Raw genomic sequence first — 16,538 nt, 5'->3', positions numbered from 1 at the left:
TTTTCATTGTGTGTCCCTTCTCTTCCCCGAGTGCGCCCACCCCAGCTGCAGTCACCATGACATTTACTCTGCAGACGGGAGCGTCCTCTATTCTTTATTACCTCTCCCTTGGGCTAAGGGCGGAGCAGCATTGTGTCCTATAGGGCCGGGCCCTACAGCAGGCTGGAGCAGCAGGAGAGTGGCACCAATGGGAAGCCGTGCACGGTGCGAGCCCTGGCACCTAGGTCCTCTGGGGGCCGATGGGCATGGCCAAGTGGCTGAGGGGAGTTGGGGCCGCCTGTGGGGACTCCCAAACTCACAGGGGCCAGTAGGCGTAGACGAGGGCAAGGAGGACGAAGATGGCCATCGAGAGCAGCATGTTCTTCCGGTTTTCTTGCCGAAGCAGCCTCAGCTCCTTCTCTGGGAGGAACGAGGAACAGGACAGACAGTTGAGGCATGCTGCTGTCATCTGCCTCTGCCTCGGAGGGCACAGGCTAAGGGTGAGCTTCCCTTCCCACAAGGATCCTGTCCCCTGCCTGCTCACTGCTAACCTGATAAAATCCCACTCCGTTTCTCTTCACCTCACTAAAGGGCCTGAGGGCTCACCCAAAAGGCCACACCTAGGAGCCAAGCAGAGGGGGTGTGTGTGTGAGAGAGACATCAGCAGGTGAGGCCTCTGCGGTGCTCAGCCTGCCAGGCGGAAAGGCAGCTGGGCCCTCAGCCCCTCCATGCCACATGTCGTGGCTGGTCCTCTGTAGCGAGGGACAAGGCTGTGCCATGTGTATGCAAGTGTTGACTAAGCTTGGGCACGAGGAAAACCACTGCAAGCCAGCTCCAAGCAGGCAGCAGGACAGAGCCTGCACCCTGGGACAGGAGGGTGGGTGTGCTGCACCCAAAGTGTCGCTATTCACAGGTCCTCCCAGAGTGCCTGTCACCAGGGCTGGCCCCCAGGGAACTAAATGCCCTCTGCAGACCACTGTTTCCAGCACCCCGCCCCAACTCTGTCCCTGGCACCCAGAAGATGGCAGCATTGCTCCACCCAGGAGGGAGGTGGTCTTCCTTTAGCTCCTCTACTGTCCTGGGTTCTCCTGGGACAGTGTGCAGGAGGCTGGGGTACACACAGGGCACCTAGAATTCCCAAGTCTCTTCTGGACTCACCTCCAGCTATATCCCTGCGTACCCAAGATGGCACAAGCACAGGCCAGTCCCTTCCTCCCTTGAACAAAGCAAGCAAACTCCATCCCCCGCCCCCCAGCAGGCTCCCCACCCTGAGGGCTGGTGGCGGGAGTTTCTTACCATAGCTGGAGGCTTTGCTCATCAGGCTGCTTTTCTCCTTCTCCAGAGACCTCCTGTGGGGGGGCAAGACTTTGCTGGCTTAAGCCCGTCTGCTGGCTGAGGGGCAGGCTGCACACGGTCGGCTGGGCTTACTGGGCAGGAGCATTACCTGGCCTCTGGGCTCAGCTCGGCTCTCTCGAGCCTGGTGGTCACGGTCTCCAGATCGCGGCGACACTGGGACAGCTTCTCCTCTAGCCCATCAATCTGAAATACAGAGCACAGGCAGGGCCGGGCTGCAGGGCCTGAGCCCGTGGAGCTAGAGAGCCCAGCCGGGGGGCCCTCCGCCCCGCCTCGTGCAGACCCCCAGACCAGGTTCGTATGTGCTGAGCAGGCCCTGGCCCACATTCCCGTCATGTCCTCGTGGATGTGTTGTCCTCGGCGCGTTGGGCAGCCCCTCCGCCCCATCTCCCCAGGCAGGGGCAAATGGAGCCTGAGTGTGCGCCACAGGCCTGCTCTAGAGGGAGGTGGGATGCGCGGGGAGGGGCCTGACTTCCAAGGTGCTCCAGGGACGTGGGTCTGGACGCAGGGAGAGGGTGTTTGCCTCACAGACATGCTACATCCTAAGTATAGTCTACAAGGTACATTTTCCTATGAGAATAGGTGAAAAAAGTGCAATTTGAAAAACACTTGCATTTCTTCATGACTTGATTCTTGTGCAAAAACCCTGCCTATCATCAAGTAACTGTTACCAAATTGGAAAAATAATCAAGCCCCTGGGGCACACAGTGTTGTGCAGCGGGTAAAGTTGCTGCCTGTGCTGCTGGCATTCCTTATGGGCACTGCTTCCAAGTCCTGGCCACTGTACTTGCAGTCTGACTCCCTGAGAAAGCAGCGAAGATGGCCCAACTGCTTGGGCCTCTGTTACCACATGGGAAGCCTAGAAGCTCCTGGCTCCAGCCTTGGCCTAGCCCTGGCTGTTGTGACCATCTGGGGAGTGAACGAGCAATGGGAGATCTCTGTCTCTCCCTTTATCTCTGACTTTCAAATAAATACAATAAAATCTTGGGGAAAATAATTAAGGTACTGTGAAATTAGTTGCCAAAGGCATTGTTTGAGTTTCCAAGATACATTCTAGGACAATACTTTAGCACAAAAATATTTTGTAAAATGTTGGCCTGGTTTGTGTCCAGCACAATAGCCTAATGGCTTAATCCTCACCTTGCATATGCCAGGATCCCATACAGGTGTGAGTTCGTGTCCCAGCTGCTTCACTTCCCATCCAGCTCCCTGCTTGTGGCCTGGGAAAGCAGTTGAGGACGGCCCAATGCATTGGGACACTGCACCCGCGTGGGAGACCTGGAAGAGGCTATTGGCTCCTGGCATTGGATCAGCTCAGCTCTGGCCATTGTGGCCATTTGAGGAGTGAATCCGCAGATGGAAGATCTTTGTCTCTTCTCCTCTCTGTAAATCCAACTAAAAAAAAAAAAAAGTCTTGGCCTTGTTTTCTAAATCTGGGTCCTGTATCAGGCTGTTGGCATTGAAAGTCCATATCCAAGGGGTGGCATCCTGGCACAAGTGAAGCCACAGCCTGCGGCACCAACACCCCATATCAGAGTGCCAGTTGGAGTTGCAGCTGCTTTGCTTCCAGTCCTGCTCCTTGCTAATGCAGAGAAGGCAGCAGAAGATGGCTCAGTGAAGGACCCGAATGGAGTTCCAGGCTTTTGGCTTCAGCCTGGCCCAGCCCAGTTGTTACCAACCATTTGGGATGTGAACTAGCAGATGAAGATCCCAGTCTCTTCCTGTCACTCTTTCAAATATGTAAACCTGAAGGAAAAGAGTCCACATCCTGTCTGACTGGTCACCTCAGGGGCCAGGCCTGTCCCGGGTCGCAGTTGAACGGGTGGCTCTGTCGCATAGAGCAGCCAACAGCGGTGCCTGGTGGTGCTCACTCTCATGTCCCTGGGAAGGATAGCATCATGACCTCTATTTCATAACTGGCAAAAGGGGGTCTCCCTGCAGATTCAGTGGCTCCATTCCTGTTGTGAGCTTTCCCCTGGAGGGGCAACAGGCAAGGGAAAAACCAACACCTGCCTCCCAGGAAGACTGGTCAATGAGCGGCCAGGACCCATCCCAGCCACTTCTGGGTCAGCCACTTTGTCTCTTCCTAATGACTGGCCCAAATGACACATCAGCCACACACTCCTCTGTGGGTTCAGCCACAGCCAGCTCCATGAGCAGGGCCTGGAGTTCGCTGGCTGGACAGCGGGCTTGGGAGAGCCACCCTGCTGAGCCGTCCCCCTCACAGCAACACTCCTGACATGTCCAGCTCAGCCCCAGGGCCCAGACACACAGTTCCCATGCCATGGCACAGCAACCACACCTGGGGCACCTCGTCCCTGAGCAGCCCCAGAGCAAGCCAAATCCTTTCCCTAGTCGAAACTGCTGGTGTTAAAATGTCAGCTGTCATTCAGCTGTCCCAAGTCATTCGTAATGTGCTTGCTTCTCCAGCATGGCTCAAGGGCCCTCCCAAGTCTCAGGGGGTCAGGGTGAGGGGTGCAGACCATACAAGGGGCTTCTGGCTATTGGCGGCTGAGGGCTGACCTGAGCCCTTCTGCGGAAAGGAAGGAGGATGAGAGCGACACTTCTTCAGCTCGTGCCTCTCCCTCTGTCAGGACCTGACCACTGCCACCATCATCATCACCATCACCACCACCCTCTGGGACAGATATCGTGCCCCTCCAGCGGAGCTGCAGTTCTCACTGGCCAATGTAGATGTACAGACGGGGGGCACAGAGAAGGCTAACGTGCCGCTGTGCTAGTGGGCTCCAATCAGAACCACTCCCTTTCCTAACTTCATGCTGGAGGGAGGCCAGTGCCACCAGTGCCATCTCCACCTCCACCCCTCGCCTGAGCAGCCTGACCCCACCGCCTGTTGCAGAACCCAGAGCTGAATTCTTGACATCCTTCTCTTCCAAAAGGCCTTCCCCGGCAAGCAGGGTGAACCTGAGCATCCTCACTGCTCCTCCTCCTCCTCCTGCGTCCAAATCTCATCTTCTCAAAGCCTGGGAGCCCCTAAGTGGACCCATTTCACTCACATAGGTGCCCCTGCCCAACCCCCAAGGATGCCAGCGCTGGCAGCTCCTCTCCTAGAAGGCCTGGTGGCCACCCTGCAGCTCCTGCCCACTGCAGTCCATCTGGCTGTAGCCATGCTGAATAGGGTGAGAGCCACGAGGACCAAGAGGTTAGGGTAGAAACAGTCTGGATGTCACCTAACAGCTGGACCAGAGAGCTTCCCTCTGCCCCCGGAGAAGCAGCTACAGATGCATGATGAAATCACGTAAGGTGCACACCACCCAATTCTTAGTCCCAGAATCCTTCTTGCTGCCAATCACTCTATGACAGCCAAGTCATTCTGGGGAAGGACAGGCTGGGGACGGCCATCCCTGGACACCTCTAGAAGGTTATCAGGTGCCCAAACCAGTGGTAACTGCTTACAGCAAGGCCAGGAGAGTCATGCTAAGCAAAATCTTACAATTGAAGTTGGCGAGCCACGAGTAGCCAAGCCATTCGGCCCTCCTGTTTTGGACAGAGCCTGAAGAGCTGGCAGTTGGGGGCCTTTATCTGAACAAGCCCAATTTACTTGCAGTTCCACTGAATGTCCCCACTTCCATTTGCCACTTTTTAATGAGGCTTAAATGGGTGAACACAAATCAAGGTTTTAGGGACTCAAGTCCTCACCTCCCTCCATGAATATTTATGTCCTGCTGACAGCTCTTCCAGATTCCCTTCTAAACAGCAAGCTCCCAACAGGGCCTGAGAGAAGGAGGCCAGGCGGTCGGCAGGCTCTTGACGGCAGGCCACAGAGCCGCCCTCCAATGTGACTTCACAGCTCTCCGGCTCTGGGCCGTGCACCTGCAGGTGAGACTCCTGGCAGCTGTGATGGCGGCAGAGGGGTCCTAGAACCCCACCTGCCACATGATCGTTCGGCAAGTGATGCGTTCTACAACATGGTGCTCTTCACCGGCACTTGGGGGCATAGAAAGCCTTGTTCACTTGCAGCAAGAAAGAGAAGTGGGGGGTACAAGGCATCCCCCTTTGGGTGCTGGCTGACAACTGTGGAGGAAGCCCTGGGGGCCCCAAATCTGGCCAATTCTTTGGGTCCAAGGATCGGGGTTTGGCAGGGAGGGGCCTGTGATGCCGAAAGTGGCGTCAGCAGCACCTACACAGGCCACTTGCCCAGCCAGATGGGGCCCTTGAGACAGGGCCCAGTTGCAGAGGCAGGGCCTGGCGGGAGCCAAGGTTAAGAGGCCTGGAGCAGTGTCCCAGGCAAAGCAGAGCCTTGGGGAGATCTGGGCTCCAGTGGGCATTTGAGGCAGCGAGAGGCAGGGGGGGAGCATGGCCAGAGTTGGGGCACCCCTGACAAAGCAGGTGGTGGGCAGGTAAAGCCGCAGATTCAGGCAGAGACCCAGAGTGGTGAGATCAGTCTGGCAGGAAGAGGAGGTGCCTCCTGAGGGCCTCAGGGCTGCCCAGGACTCCCTCCTGGCAGGCAGGGGCAAGGTCAACCTACAGCTGGCTCAGGGGACAGACTCGCCTGCGAACACAGGGCACAGCACTGCCAGCTGTGAACATCCAAGGAGATGAAGAGCTCTCCGTTCCTCCCTCCCAGCCATCCTGCCTTTCAGACTCAGGGCAATTTTTCCAACAGAAAGAAAAGCACCAAGTCTAAGTCACTGGCACACACCAGCAGGGAGGCAGGGCTGCTGCCTACAGCAGGTGCAAACTCTGCCCTGGTCAGCACCTGGCACACCTGTGGACTTGGCTGCGCTCACGTGGACTCCAGCACGGGCAGTTCAGGGGACCCAGCAACAAGGGGGTGAGCAGGCATGGTACTGCCGTGCCAAGTCCATTCTTGTCGCAGAGACTAGCAGGAGCCCAAAGCTGCTCATCAGGACTGCTGGGGAGTCAGCCAGGTCAGGGGGAGGCGTGTACGGCTGGGGAGGGGGCGTCCCTCCCGGGAAAGGCTACTGGGGCCCAGGGAGGTGAGGAGACTGTGGCCCAGTGAATCCACACATTCATTAACAACCCCATGGCGGTTGGGAAGCACACTGCTGCCGTGGTCACCTAAAGACCAGGGAATGGGCGTGGCGGGGAGCTTGGTAGTAGTGAGGCGTGTGGACCCAGGGAGAGCAGTGTGGGGGTAAGCTCCTGGGCAGAGGTGAGCTTTGGCGGGCTCGCCCAGACCTAGGTGGGCCTAAATGGACCCTGGGGACAAGGTCTCAGTTGAACAGGGCCGAGGGTCCTGCTGGTAAGGGCCATGCTGCCACCCTGCCCAGGAACCCTGGGGTCAGATGTGGCTTGGGGCGGGTGTGCTCGCCCAGCCACCCAACATGGGAGCAGCATTATACTCTCACATCTGTAGGAAGTGTCCCTAGGGCCCCATATGCCATAAACCCTCTGTGTTCAGAGAAATTGTGGAACTCACCAGAAATCCCCAGGAGGCAGCTTTGGAGGAGCAAGAAGCCTGAACGAGGCTGCTCCCGGCTCCCGCACGGCTAACTGCCTGAGCATCCAGGCTCATCCTGGCTGTGGTCTCCACCAGCCTCCTGCAGAGGTGGACTGGGCAGCGTCCCCCAGAGCAGCCAGGCAGCCTGGAGGTGGCATTGCACTCGTCCTCTCTGCGCCACCACCGCTTGGTACCAGAGCTGCTCCTGACATGGCTCTGCCAACAAGTGAGAGCAGTCACTGGGCAGGAGTTTTGCCTGGCAGGACCAGGTCACACCCATGGCTGCCTGGCCAGCAGCAGTGCGCAAAGAAGCAGTGCATGACAGGAGCAGGCGTCCCACCCCGACAGCTCATACTCTGCCCACAGGAGCCGGGCGAGGCAGGCAGGGCACCAGCACCCGCACTTTACAGAGCCCCAGGTTGAAGTATAAAGTGTCCCGAGTGATAAGTGTTGGCAGGAGGGGCCAGGTCTGCGCCCTAGGGCCACCACAGCGTCTGCCAACTCCTAGACAACTCCTCCACCGTGTCTCCCCTCCCAATGAGATTTCCAGCAATTTCCCCAAGGCTGTGGCTGGGGGAGGGACAGAACACAGGTCTTAATCTGGGTTTCTTTGTACCAGGTCTTAGGCTCTTTCAAGCATGTTTTCCAAAAGCCCTCAGGAAAATAGCCGTGGAGCCAGTGCCATGGTTCAGCGGGTTAATCCTCTACTTTCAAGCACCAGCATCCCATATGGGCACTGGTTCGTGTCCCAGCTGCTCCACGTCCCATCCAGCTCCCTGCTTGTGGTCTGGGAAAGCAGTGGAGGATGGCCCAAACTTTGGGACCCTGCACCCCCATGGGAAACCCGGAAGAGGCTCCTGGCTCGCGACACCAGATTAGATCAGCCCCAGCCATTACAGTCTTTGGAAAGTGAATCAGAGGATGGAACATCTATCTCTCTGCCGGTCCAATAAAAATAAATAAAAATTTAAAAACGGGCTCCTGGGGCGACAGTCACACCTGCAAACAGTGGAAAACTGTAGAAGTCTGAGATGGCCACCCTCCCACCCTGAGCAATCCGAGCTCTGTCCACACAGCACACACTTGGTGAGCCACGGCTGCAGGAAGGATTGGGGGGCATGCAGCAGCACCTGCTTGGAGACACAGCCGTCCGATGTCAGGCCGAGACAGCACCCTGCTTCGCACACAGCTGGCAGCCTCCTCGTCCACACTGCAGGGCACCAGATCCCCACGCCACACCTCCGCTCTGGAGACGGAGCAAGGCGGAGGGGAAGACCAAGGAGCCCGTCCCCCTGGGTGCCAGGCCAGCTTTCTGCCGGCAGCCTGTGGGGCAGTGCCTGCTGTCTCCGCTCCAGCCCTGGTTACCGGGGACCCGAGTCTCAGGAAATGCATGCATCTCCACATGGCAGAGGCCCCAGGACTATTGTGATGCCCAAGCATGGGGCCTCTCCACCTGGGGCTTGCGTGGCACACAGTCAGGTCCCATGGGGGTCACAGGCCTCCACCTGCCAGGTGGAGCGATTATCCAGATACCAAAGGGTGTTTCTGTGGAAGAGGTTCCCAGCTGGGGCCGATGAGGACTCAACTCCTCCCGGTCACCAAGGGTCCCACCCCAGGGGAGGACAGGGGCCCTGCTACAGTCCGTGCATGTGTGACAGTGTGAGTGTGTGTGTGTGTGTGTGTGTGCACTTGTGTGTATATGCATACACATATTTTGATAAATTAACAAGAGCTTCTTCCTCATTGAAAGGCTCAAAGCCCTTGGCGAGAACTGGCATCCACCCCACGCCTTATGAATCCATTAATTAAGATGCTGGCAAACAGCCACTCCATACACGCTGACATCCAGCCGCGTGAGGTAATGAGGTTTTAGTGTCCTGACCCCCATTAAGTGAAGCGGAGCCAGCCGTGGGCGGCCCGGCATGGCCCCTGGCAGCAGGTGAGGCCCACTTAGAGGGCAGTGGTCCGCACGGAGCCTCCCGGCTGGGCCGCATCCACCTGCTGCTCGCTGCCAACCTCCCGACCTTGGGCCACCATGCCCAGGCCACAGATAGGATGGAGGACACGCCCGCTGCCACTGCTCGGGCAAAGCCACAAGCATTTGTGGAAGGGCCACAGTGCAGCCTCTAGTCTTCATCTTGGAAAACCAGGGGGCTCCCCACAGCTTTGGGAACGACCTGCCCTGCGCTCAGGCCTGTCACCCCTTCTGGGCCTCAGAGCAGTGGCTGACATTAAAAAAACAATCAGTGTGTGAGTGCCAAGGCTGTCTTCCTCCTGGCCTGGGCCGCCTGCCCCCTCAGCAGACCACTCTCCTTCACCTACCACCCTGCACTAGTTAGAAAAGCTCCACACAGATGAATTCACAGCCTCGTTGCAGCGACAGTGGGTCCTAACTTGGTCCAGCCAATGTGATGTTCCAGCTGAGACTCCTGGGAGAGACTGGGCTTTGCTGATGAAGTGGCAAATACTTTGTTCCCTTCTCTTTCCTTAAGAGTCGAATGTGATGACTGGAGCTGTGGCAACTATCTTGTAACTGAGGAAACAGGCAAGAGAATGAAGAAATAAATGCTAGCTACGGCACAGTTGAGTTTTTCAACAAATGTTAGCAGTATACTATAAACTTTAGGCAGGGAAAATCTACTCCTACTTGGTTATGCTGATGAGGTCAGCTTTCCGTAATTTCTATCCAAAAGATTCCCCAGCAAAGGACTTGTGCACTGGCTACCAGATCCAACCATGTACAGCCCCTTGAAGATGTCTGCCAACGCCCTACACCTCTGTGAAAATCCAGTGGCCATCAGAGCAGCTAAAGCCACCAGGCTCAACAGTGGAGCTGCAAAAGCAAGCAGTGACCGCAATGGCACATGACCACGGGACACCAGAATCCATGAGGAAGCAGGCTTACAGAGCCCGAATGCTCCCAGCAGTGTAGACGGAAATGCAACCTTCCTCTCCTCCTATACAACATTAGAACACCACTAGGCCTAGGACTTTCCCGTCGGAACCATCATGCCCTCCTGTTACTCAAAATAAAATCTCAAACTAAAAACTCCAGCTTTCCCCAACTCGAAGATCTCACAAGGTGGCAAGTGGCTCAGATCAAATGGCTTCAAAAAGAACCCGTAGAAGAGAACTGGACGGTGCCCTGGCCATCCTAGGTGGTGACTGTCCACTACAGCCCGGCCGGGCCTCCGGCCCTGGGGGAACAATGCCGCGTGCTAATTGCTTCATTACAACAAGCGAGGCAGCTTGCAGGTGCCGAGCTCACTTACTGGCGGGAGTGTTATTGCTCTTGCCAGATGAACAAACATCTCTGATTAAATCACCACTTCATTGGCTTGAGCACATGACTTTTACTAAGAGGCCAATATCTACTGCTATGGAGCTTCCGTGTGCACGGGGCGCAGGGAGTGACGGCCAAATGCAGCCATGAACCAGCACACAAGTTATGAATCTCAAATCCGGTCTTAAGATTTATTTGAAAGGCAGAGTTACAGAGAAAAAGTAAAGGAAGGGGACACACACATACACACACACACCCTACACACCTTCCATCTGCTGGTTCAAGCCCCAAAAAACCACATCAGCCAGGGCTGGCCCAGGCTGCAGCCAGAAGCCAGGACCTCCACCTGGATCTCCCACAGGGGCCACCAGGAGCCCACTCACACTGCTTTCCCTGGGCCATTAGAAAGGCGATGGGTCAGAAACAGAGCGGCAAGGACGTGACCTGACAACCATGAGATGCAGCATGGCAGGTGACAGCTCCACTCGCTATGCCACAATGTTAGTCCCCAGATCCCAAACCTTCGAATATTCAAGCAATATTCAAGTAATCTCAGAGACCAAGACAGTAAATGTTTGTAACTTAATATATATGTAATTATACACACACGCACACATTTATTATGGTATCAGGAAGGTTAAAAAAAAAAGGCCAGGGGTCTGGGTCGATAGCCTAGTGGCTAAATTATGACTTTGCATCCTCCAGGATCCCATATGGGTGCCAGTTCATGTCCCAACTGCTCCACTTCCCATCCAGCTCCCTGTCTGTGGCCTGGGAAAGCAGTCAAGAATGGCCTAAAAACTGTGGTTATGCAACAAGGTGGAGGAATCTACCATGGTGGGAGGGTTTGGGGAGGGGTGGGGAGAATCCAAGTACCTATGAAACTGTGTCACATAATACAATGTAATTAATGAATTAAAAATAATAAATTAAAAAAAAAAAGAATGGCCCAAAGCCTTGGGACCCTGCACCTGCCTGGGAAACCCAGAAGAAGCTCCTGGCACCTGGTTTGGATCAGCTCAGCTCTGGCCATTGCAGCCACTTGGGGAGTGAACCAGCAGATGGAAGATCTTCCTGTTTCTCCTCTCTGTAAATCAGATAGATAGATAGGTAGGTAGGTAGGTAGGTAGGTAGGTAGGTAGGTAGATAGATAGATAGATAGATAGATAGATAAAAGGGTAGGGGTGGACAGTCAGCCTCTGGCCGACTAGCAGGCAGCAGTGACAGCCTAATGGGCAACCTGCAACATGCCCCAGCCTTGGTTCAGCCGCTGCAGACATCTGAGGCAGAAACAGTGACAGCAGCATCCTGTCCTTGTCCCTCTCACATTGAGAGAAAGAGAAAGAAAGAGAGAGAGAGAGAGAGAGAGAGAGAGGTGAGGGAGAGAGAGAGAGATGAGGGAGGGAGGTGTGGGAATCTGTCCCTAACACAAACGCCTCATCAAACCCAGAACATTTTAACAATCAATGTCAGCCAAGCAAGACACCTAGAATTCGTATTTGGACCACAGAGCTTATAAGCGCTGTGAAGTTCAAGCCTTTAATGTGACAGAAGAGAAAACCAGAGCTCAAACAAGCCATGGTGGAGGCTGCAAGAGTTGCCATTTTCTAAAGCCCCATCCATGCCAGGCACACCACACGGTGGTCTCGCATCCCCCTCAGAGCCACACTGAGGTGCGCTACCTCTATCTGCTTCTCTCAGGGGGACAGAGCTGTGGGCCTGGCCTGCGGGCTCTGGGCACATGAGAGCTATGTCCAGCCTCCCTTGCAGCTAGATGAGACCACACACGTCAGTTCTTGCCAACACCAAGTGGGCAGCTGGGGTACAGGGGCCTCAAGATGGTGGGTGCGTTTCTGTCATTCTGAGGAATGACAGAGCCATCACGGTCAGGACCTCCGGGCCACAACCCACCTTCCTGCTTTTAGAAATACTTAGTGGAACACAGCCACATCCACTCATTTACATATTATCCAGGGCTGTTCCTGTGTTAAGACAACCTACAGCCAAGTACTATTGGTCCTAGTTATTCAGCAGTACTCATGCCCTACTAGCTGGATGCTGACACTGAAATTAGCAGATACTGGATTGGTTAGGTCCCCCCAGGCATGTTTTCATCGAGGGATCCACACCCAAACCTTGTGTGCTTTCGTTTGATGAAACCTAATCAATGCATGTCGCTGGTTCATCAGCTCCGAGCTTGTGGCTACCAGCATGTGCTAGGATGGAGTTCCATGAACCAGCTCACATGGGAACCAACCAATTTTCTCTGTAGGATCCAGCCCAGCCTTCTAACATTTAGCCACACTTTGCAGCATTTCCACACTGCGCTTCGGATCACCTTAGACAGGGAACTCACCCATCAGAAGCACACAACTATCCAAGAAAACAGGTACTGACTAGAACGGCACAAGAATCCACTGGTTCCCATGCTGTGACAACTGAAACACGACTGGGAATGGGAACCTCAGGCCACTCCAATGTCTCCTGCTGCTTTGAAGGGGCCTGCAAACACATGCTGAGTATTCATTCAGGGGTTACAGACACGCTGTGGCCACCAGGCACCCTGCAAATGTACATCACTGGCGGTGCACATCAGGCCTAACAGCTAACCACCTGGAAGGCATCGGCACTTCATTGGGAGAGCAGCTCTGAAGTGTAGGCACTCCTCCCACCTCGCCATCCTTGCTTCCCCAGTCTCCATCTATTCTTTCCATTTAAAAAAAAATTAAGATTTATTTACTTTTATTGGAAAGTCAGATATACAGAGAGAAGGGAGAAGGATACAGAAAGATCCTCTGTCCACTGGTTCACTCCCCGAGCAGCCGCAATGGCAGGAGCTAAGCCGATCTGAAGTCAGGAGCTTCTTCTGGGTCTCCCACGCAGGTGCAGTGTCCCAAGGCTTTGGGCCGTCCTCTACTGCTTTCCCAGGCCACAAGCAGGGAACTGGATGGGAAGTGGAGCAACTGGGAAATGAACTGGCACCCATATGGGATGCTGGTACGTGCAAGGCGAGGACATCAGCCACTAGGCTACTGTATTGGGCCCTGTTCTCTGTTTAAAAGGGGGGTGGGTGGAGTTACAGCATCAAGGCTCAACAAGCTAATCCTCTGCCCTGTGGTGCCAGCATCCCATACGGGTGCCAGTTCATGTCCCGGCAGTTCCACTTTCCATCAGCTCCCTGCTTGTGGCCTGGGAAAGCAGTGGAGGATGGCCCAAGGCCTTGAGATCCTGCACCTGTGTGGGAGACCTGGAAGAAGCTCTTGGCATTGGATCAGCTCCATTCTGGCTATTGTGGCTACTTGGGGAGTAAACGAGCAGATGGAAGATCTCTTTCTCTCCTCTGTAAATTTGCCATGGAGAGAGGGAAAGAAAAGAAGGTTCTGTTCCTATCAACTCTTTTCCTACCATCAGGCTGGCCCTTCACCAAGAGTGCTACTGAACGCCCAGCACAGGTGAGCATAGCTTGCTGAAGGGGCAGCTCTCCCGGTGGAAATGCACACCAGGCCCCACGGGACCAGCAGTGGGGCTGGCCCAAGAGTGCATTTCCCCATGATCAGTAGGCTCTGCCCTTGACTCCACACAGGCTTCAATTTTGAGAATCTGTGCAAGCGGCTGCAGCCAGGTCCAATCATGCCATTGCCCCACCCCCGCGGGAGGGGGCGTCTGAGGGAGATGCACCTGCAGGAAGCCCACCTGGTGAGAGCTGTGCACTCCAGCCCCTGGCCTGCTCCTTCGGCCTGCCCTCCTTTCCTCACAGACTGCGGTGAGGGGAGGGGCTGAGAAACAGGTGCAAGCCGCACGTGGCAGGTGTCAGGCACGCGGCAGGTGCTGGGTCTACGAGCCCCGTTCTTTCTCTCCCACATGAAGTTCGTTTAAGTCTTTGGCAACATCACCAACTCCAGAATAAAGTTCTTTCCGGATTCCCCCAAGGTTCCCAAAGGTTAATTTCAAGTGGCGAGAGGGAAGCCGTCCCATCTCATGGGATGCGCCCATCACAAATCCTAGACCAACGTTCATCCAAAAGTTCCTGCCAAGCAAGCATGATGAAAATGCTATGTGCGACTTTCAAAAAAAACTCTTTTTGGTACCAAAAGTTTTCACTCCATTTTCGCACCAGGCACACCAGCTGCCGCTCACGCTTTGCCCGGCACCCCCACCTCGGGTCCTCTTCATTGGCGAGTCCCCGCACTCCTGTCTGCCTTCTTTGGGGCTCCCCGTGCCGGGTCCCCGCACTCCTGTCTGCCTTCTTTGGGGTCCCCCGTGCCGGGTCCTCGCCTCCCATGGCTGCCCCCGTCGCCCGCCCTCACCACCCGCAACCGCGTCCGGCCTCTCCTTCCCCGCAAAGCCTCCGGCTCCCCAAGCCCGCTCCGCCCTCACTTGCCCCTGCAGCATTGCCGCCCCCGCAGTACCCACCGCCCCCGTCTCCCCTCACCTCCAGCGCGACGCCCACATTCTCCCGCTTCTTTTTCGTCATGTTACTTGCCGGGATCCTCCGGTCATTTACTGGAGACGCCCACCAAGGCGTACCACGCACGCGCCAGCATTCGTGCTTCTCCCTCATTGGCCGCCGAGGCAGCGGGAGGTGGGGCCGCGTCGTCGCCATCTTGTTGAGGGGCGCCCCCCTGGTGCGGCCATGTTTGTGAGGGGCGGCTTTGGTTTGGGGTTGACGATCAATCTACACAGAAAGGAGCAACGAATGGCTCACCCAGGGATACGGCTGCCCGTTCCTTGCCCAGTTCGAGGCCGCTGTACGACGCGGAGAATTTTAACCTCGTCTGCTTGTGAGCACTTCCTTCTACTCAGTTCCACACCAACCTTCCCCGTCCACCATTCAAACCCTGACTATCCTTCAGGACTCAACCTGGAACGGACTGCTCCTTCAAGAAGCCTCCGCCAAGCCCCTTGGTCCATTGGAATCCGGTCATGGCCTTCTGTTGTCATTCCTCCTTCATCTTGTATTCTCACTTACCTTTCTTTTATTGTAAGAACAGCAGATGAGATCTGTAAATAAACAGGCAGCACCTGTCTTCCTTCTGTCTGGAGGCTTGGCTCACTCGTGATAGTAATTAAATTACATTGTAGGGATCCTATTGTATCATACCCTGAGGACCTGTGGCTTTCAAAGTATTTTCGTGGTGACCCCACAATAAAAACATTTTTTAAAGATTTACTTATTTTCGTTTGAAAGGCAGACTTACAGAGAGGACATTCAGAGGAAGATTTTCCACTCCCCAAATGGCTGTAACAGCCAGAGCTGGGCTGATCCAATCCGAAGCCAGGAGCCAGGAGCTTCTTCCTGGTCTCCCACATGAGTGTCGGGTCCCAAGGACCTGGGCCATCATCTACTGCTTTTCTAGGTCATAAGCAGGGAGCTGGATGGGATGTGGAACAGCCAGGACATGAACTGGTGCCTATAGGGGATACTGGTGCCTGCAGGTGGAGGATTAGCCTGTTGCACGATGGTACCAGCCATCAAATGGACATTTTCAAATATGCCTTAATTGCCCATGTAACTGTGGCCAAAGTTTTGCAATAAGTACTTTGGCAATCTGCGATGATACACTCAGATGTTTTCTATTTAATAGTATTGGTTCCAATCCCAGAAAACAAACCAACCACTTGATTCTGGCCTTCCCAATTATCACAGCCTTCAGCTCAGGGAAGATGAGGAAGCGCTGTGTTCTGTATGTGTTCAGCATCAAAAAAAAGCTGTGGAAATCTGGGCGTGCCCCCTGCTGCTGGTCCTTAGGCTGTTTTCCCCAGTTCCTGTGAAATGCTGGGCAAGTTCTTGGCTACCTCTCTGGAAAGCCTTTTATTCGTCTGCCTCTTATCGTGGCCCCACAGGCCTAACCAGGGGACAAAATACCTGAAATGGGGCTGGAAGAGTAAGCGGCAGGAGGCCTTTTTAGAAGGCCACCTGGATTCCAGTCCCAGGGCTGCGGCCTGTTAGTGGTTGATATGGGACAAATTCCTTTAGCTGGGAGCGCCTACATTTCCACGTCTTCGCTGTTGCCTGATGAGAATTCCCGAGATAAATTCAGCAGGGCTGAGGAACCTGCTGCCAGCTTGCCCCAAGAAGGCTTCACTAAGCAATTGTTGCCATTGGCATTTTTCGTTATCGTGTGTGGATACTGGCTTTTCTTTTTTTTTTTTAATCACAGTTGACACTATTGTGGGGTGTCGGTGATTATGAACTTTGTTTCTTGCTCTATCAGGGATGCATAAGGCACTACAAAGGCAACATCTCCCCACTCTGACAGAGCAGGCTACTTTTAAAAGTTTGTGGAAAAGTAAATTAAAACGTAAGCACAGTGGCTCTACATGCTAATCTTCCTCCTGCCAGCACCAGCATCCCATATGGACGCTGGTTCGTGTCCCGGCTGCTCCACTTCTCAGCCAGCTCCCTGCTTATGATTTGGGAAAGCAATAGAGGATGGTCCAAGACCTTGGGACCCTGCACCCGCATGGGAGACCCAGAGGAAGCTCCTGGTTCATGGC

The 16,538-nt window shown here is 54.9% G+C and overlaps 1 protein-coding gene across 1 annotated transcript; it reads right to left on the bottom strand.

Annotated features, from left to right (window-relative positions):
- Nucleotides 1-73: 73 nt before the first annotated feature.
- On the bottom strand, nucleotides 74-14,599 carry CCDC167 (coiled-coil domain containing 167). The gene is made up of 4 exons (XM_012928425.2): nucleotides 14,473-14,599; nucleotides 1,424-1,518; nucleotides 1,276-1,328; nucleotides 74-399 (listed from the first exon to the last, which is right to left on the bottom strand). The coding sequence occupies exons 1-4, from the start codon at nucleotides 14,512-14,514 to the stop codon at nucleotides 296-298; spliced, it is 294 nt and encodes a 97-aa protein (XP_012783879.1). The 5' UTR covers nucleotides 14,515-14,599; the 3' UTR covers nucleotides 74-295.
- Between the last annotated feature and the right edge of the window lie 1,939 nt (nucleotides 14,600-16,538).

Source organism: Ochotona princeps, chromosome 1 (genome assembly GCF_030435755.1).
Source record: "Ochotona princeps isolate mOchPri1 chromosome 1, mOchPri1.hap1, whole genome shotgun sequence".
In the NCBI taxonomy this organism is placed as follows: domain Eukaryota; kingdom Metazoa; phylum Chordata; class Mammalia; order Lagomorpha; family Ochotonidae; genus Ochotona; species Ochotona princeps.
This window is presented reverse-complemented; position numbering and strand designations above follow the sequence as displayed.

Coding starts and splice junctions, on each gene's coding strand:
- CCDC167 (XM_012928425.2), bottom strand. CDS start 14,514: ATGACGAAAAAGAAGCGGGAGAATGTGGGCGTCGCGCTGGAG. Junction 1,519..14,472: donor ATGTGGGCGTCGCGCTGGAG/GTGAGGGGAGAC, acceptor TCTGTATTTCAG/ATTGATGGGCTAGAGGAGAA. Junction 400..1,275: donor GAGCAAAGCCTCCAGCTATG/GTAAGAAACTCC, acceptor CGTTCCTCCCAG/AGAAGGAGCTGAGGCTGCTT.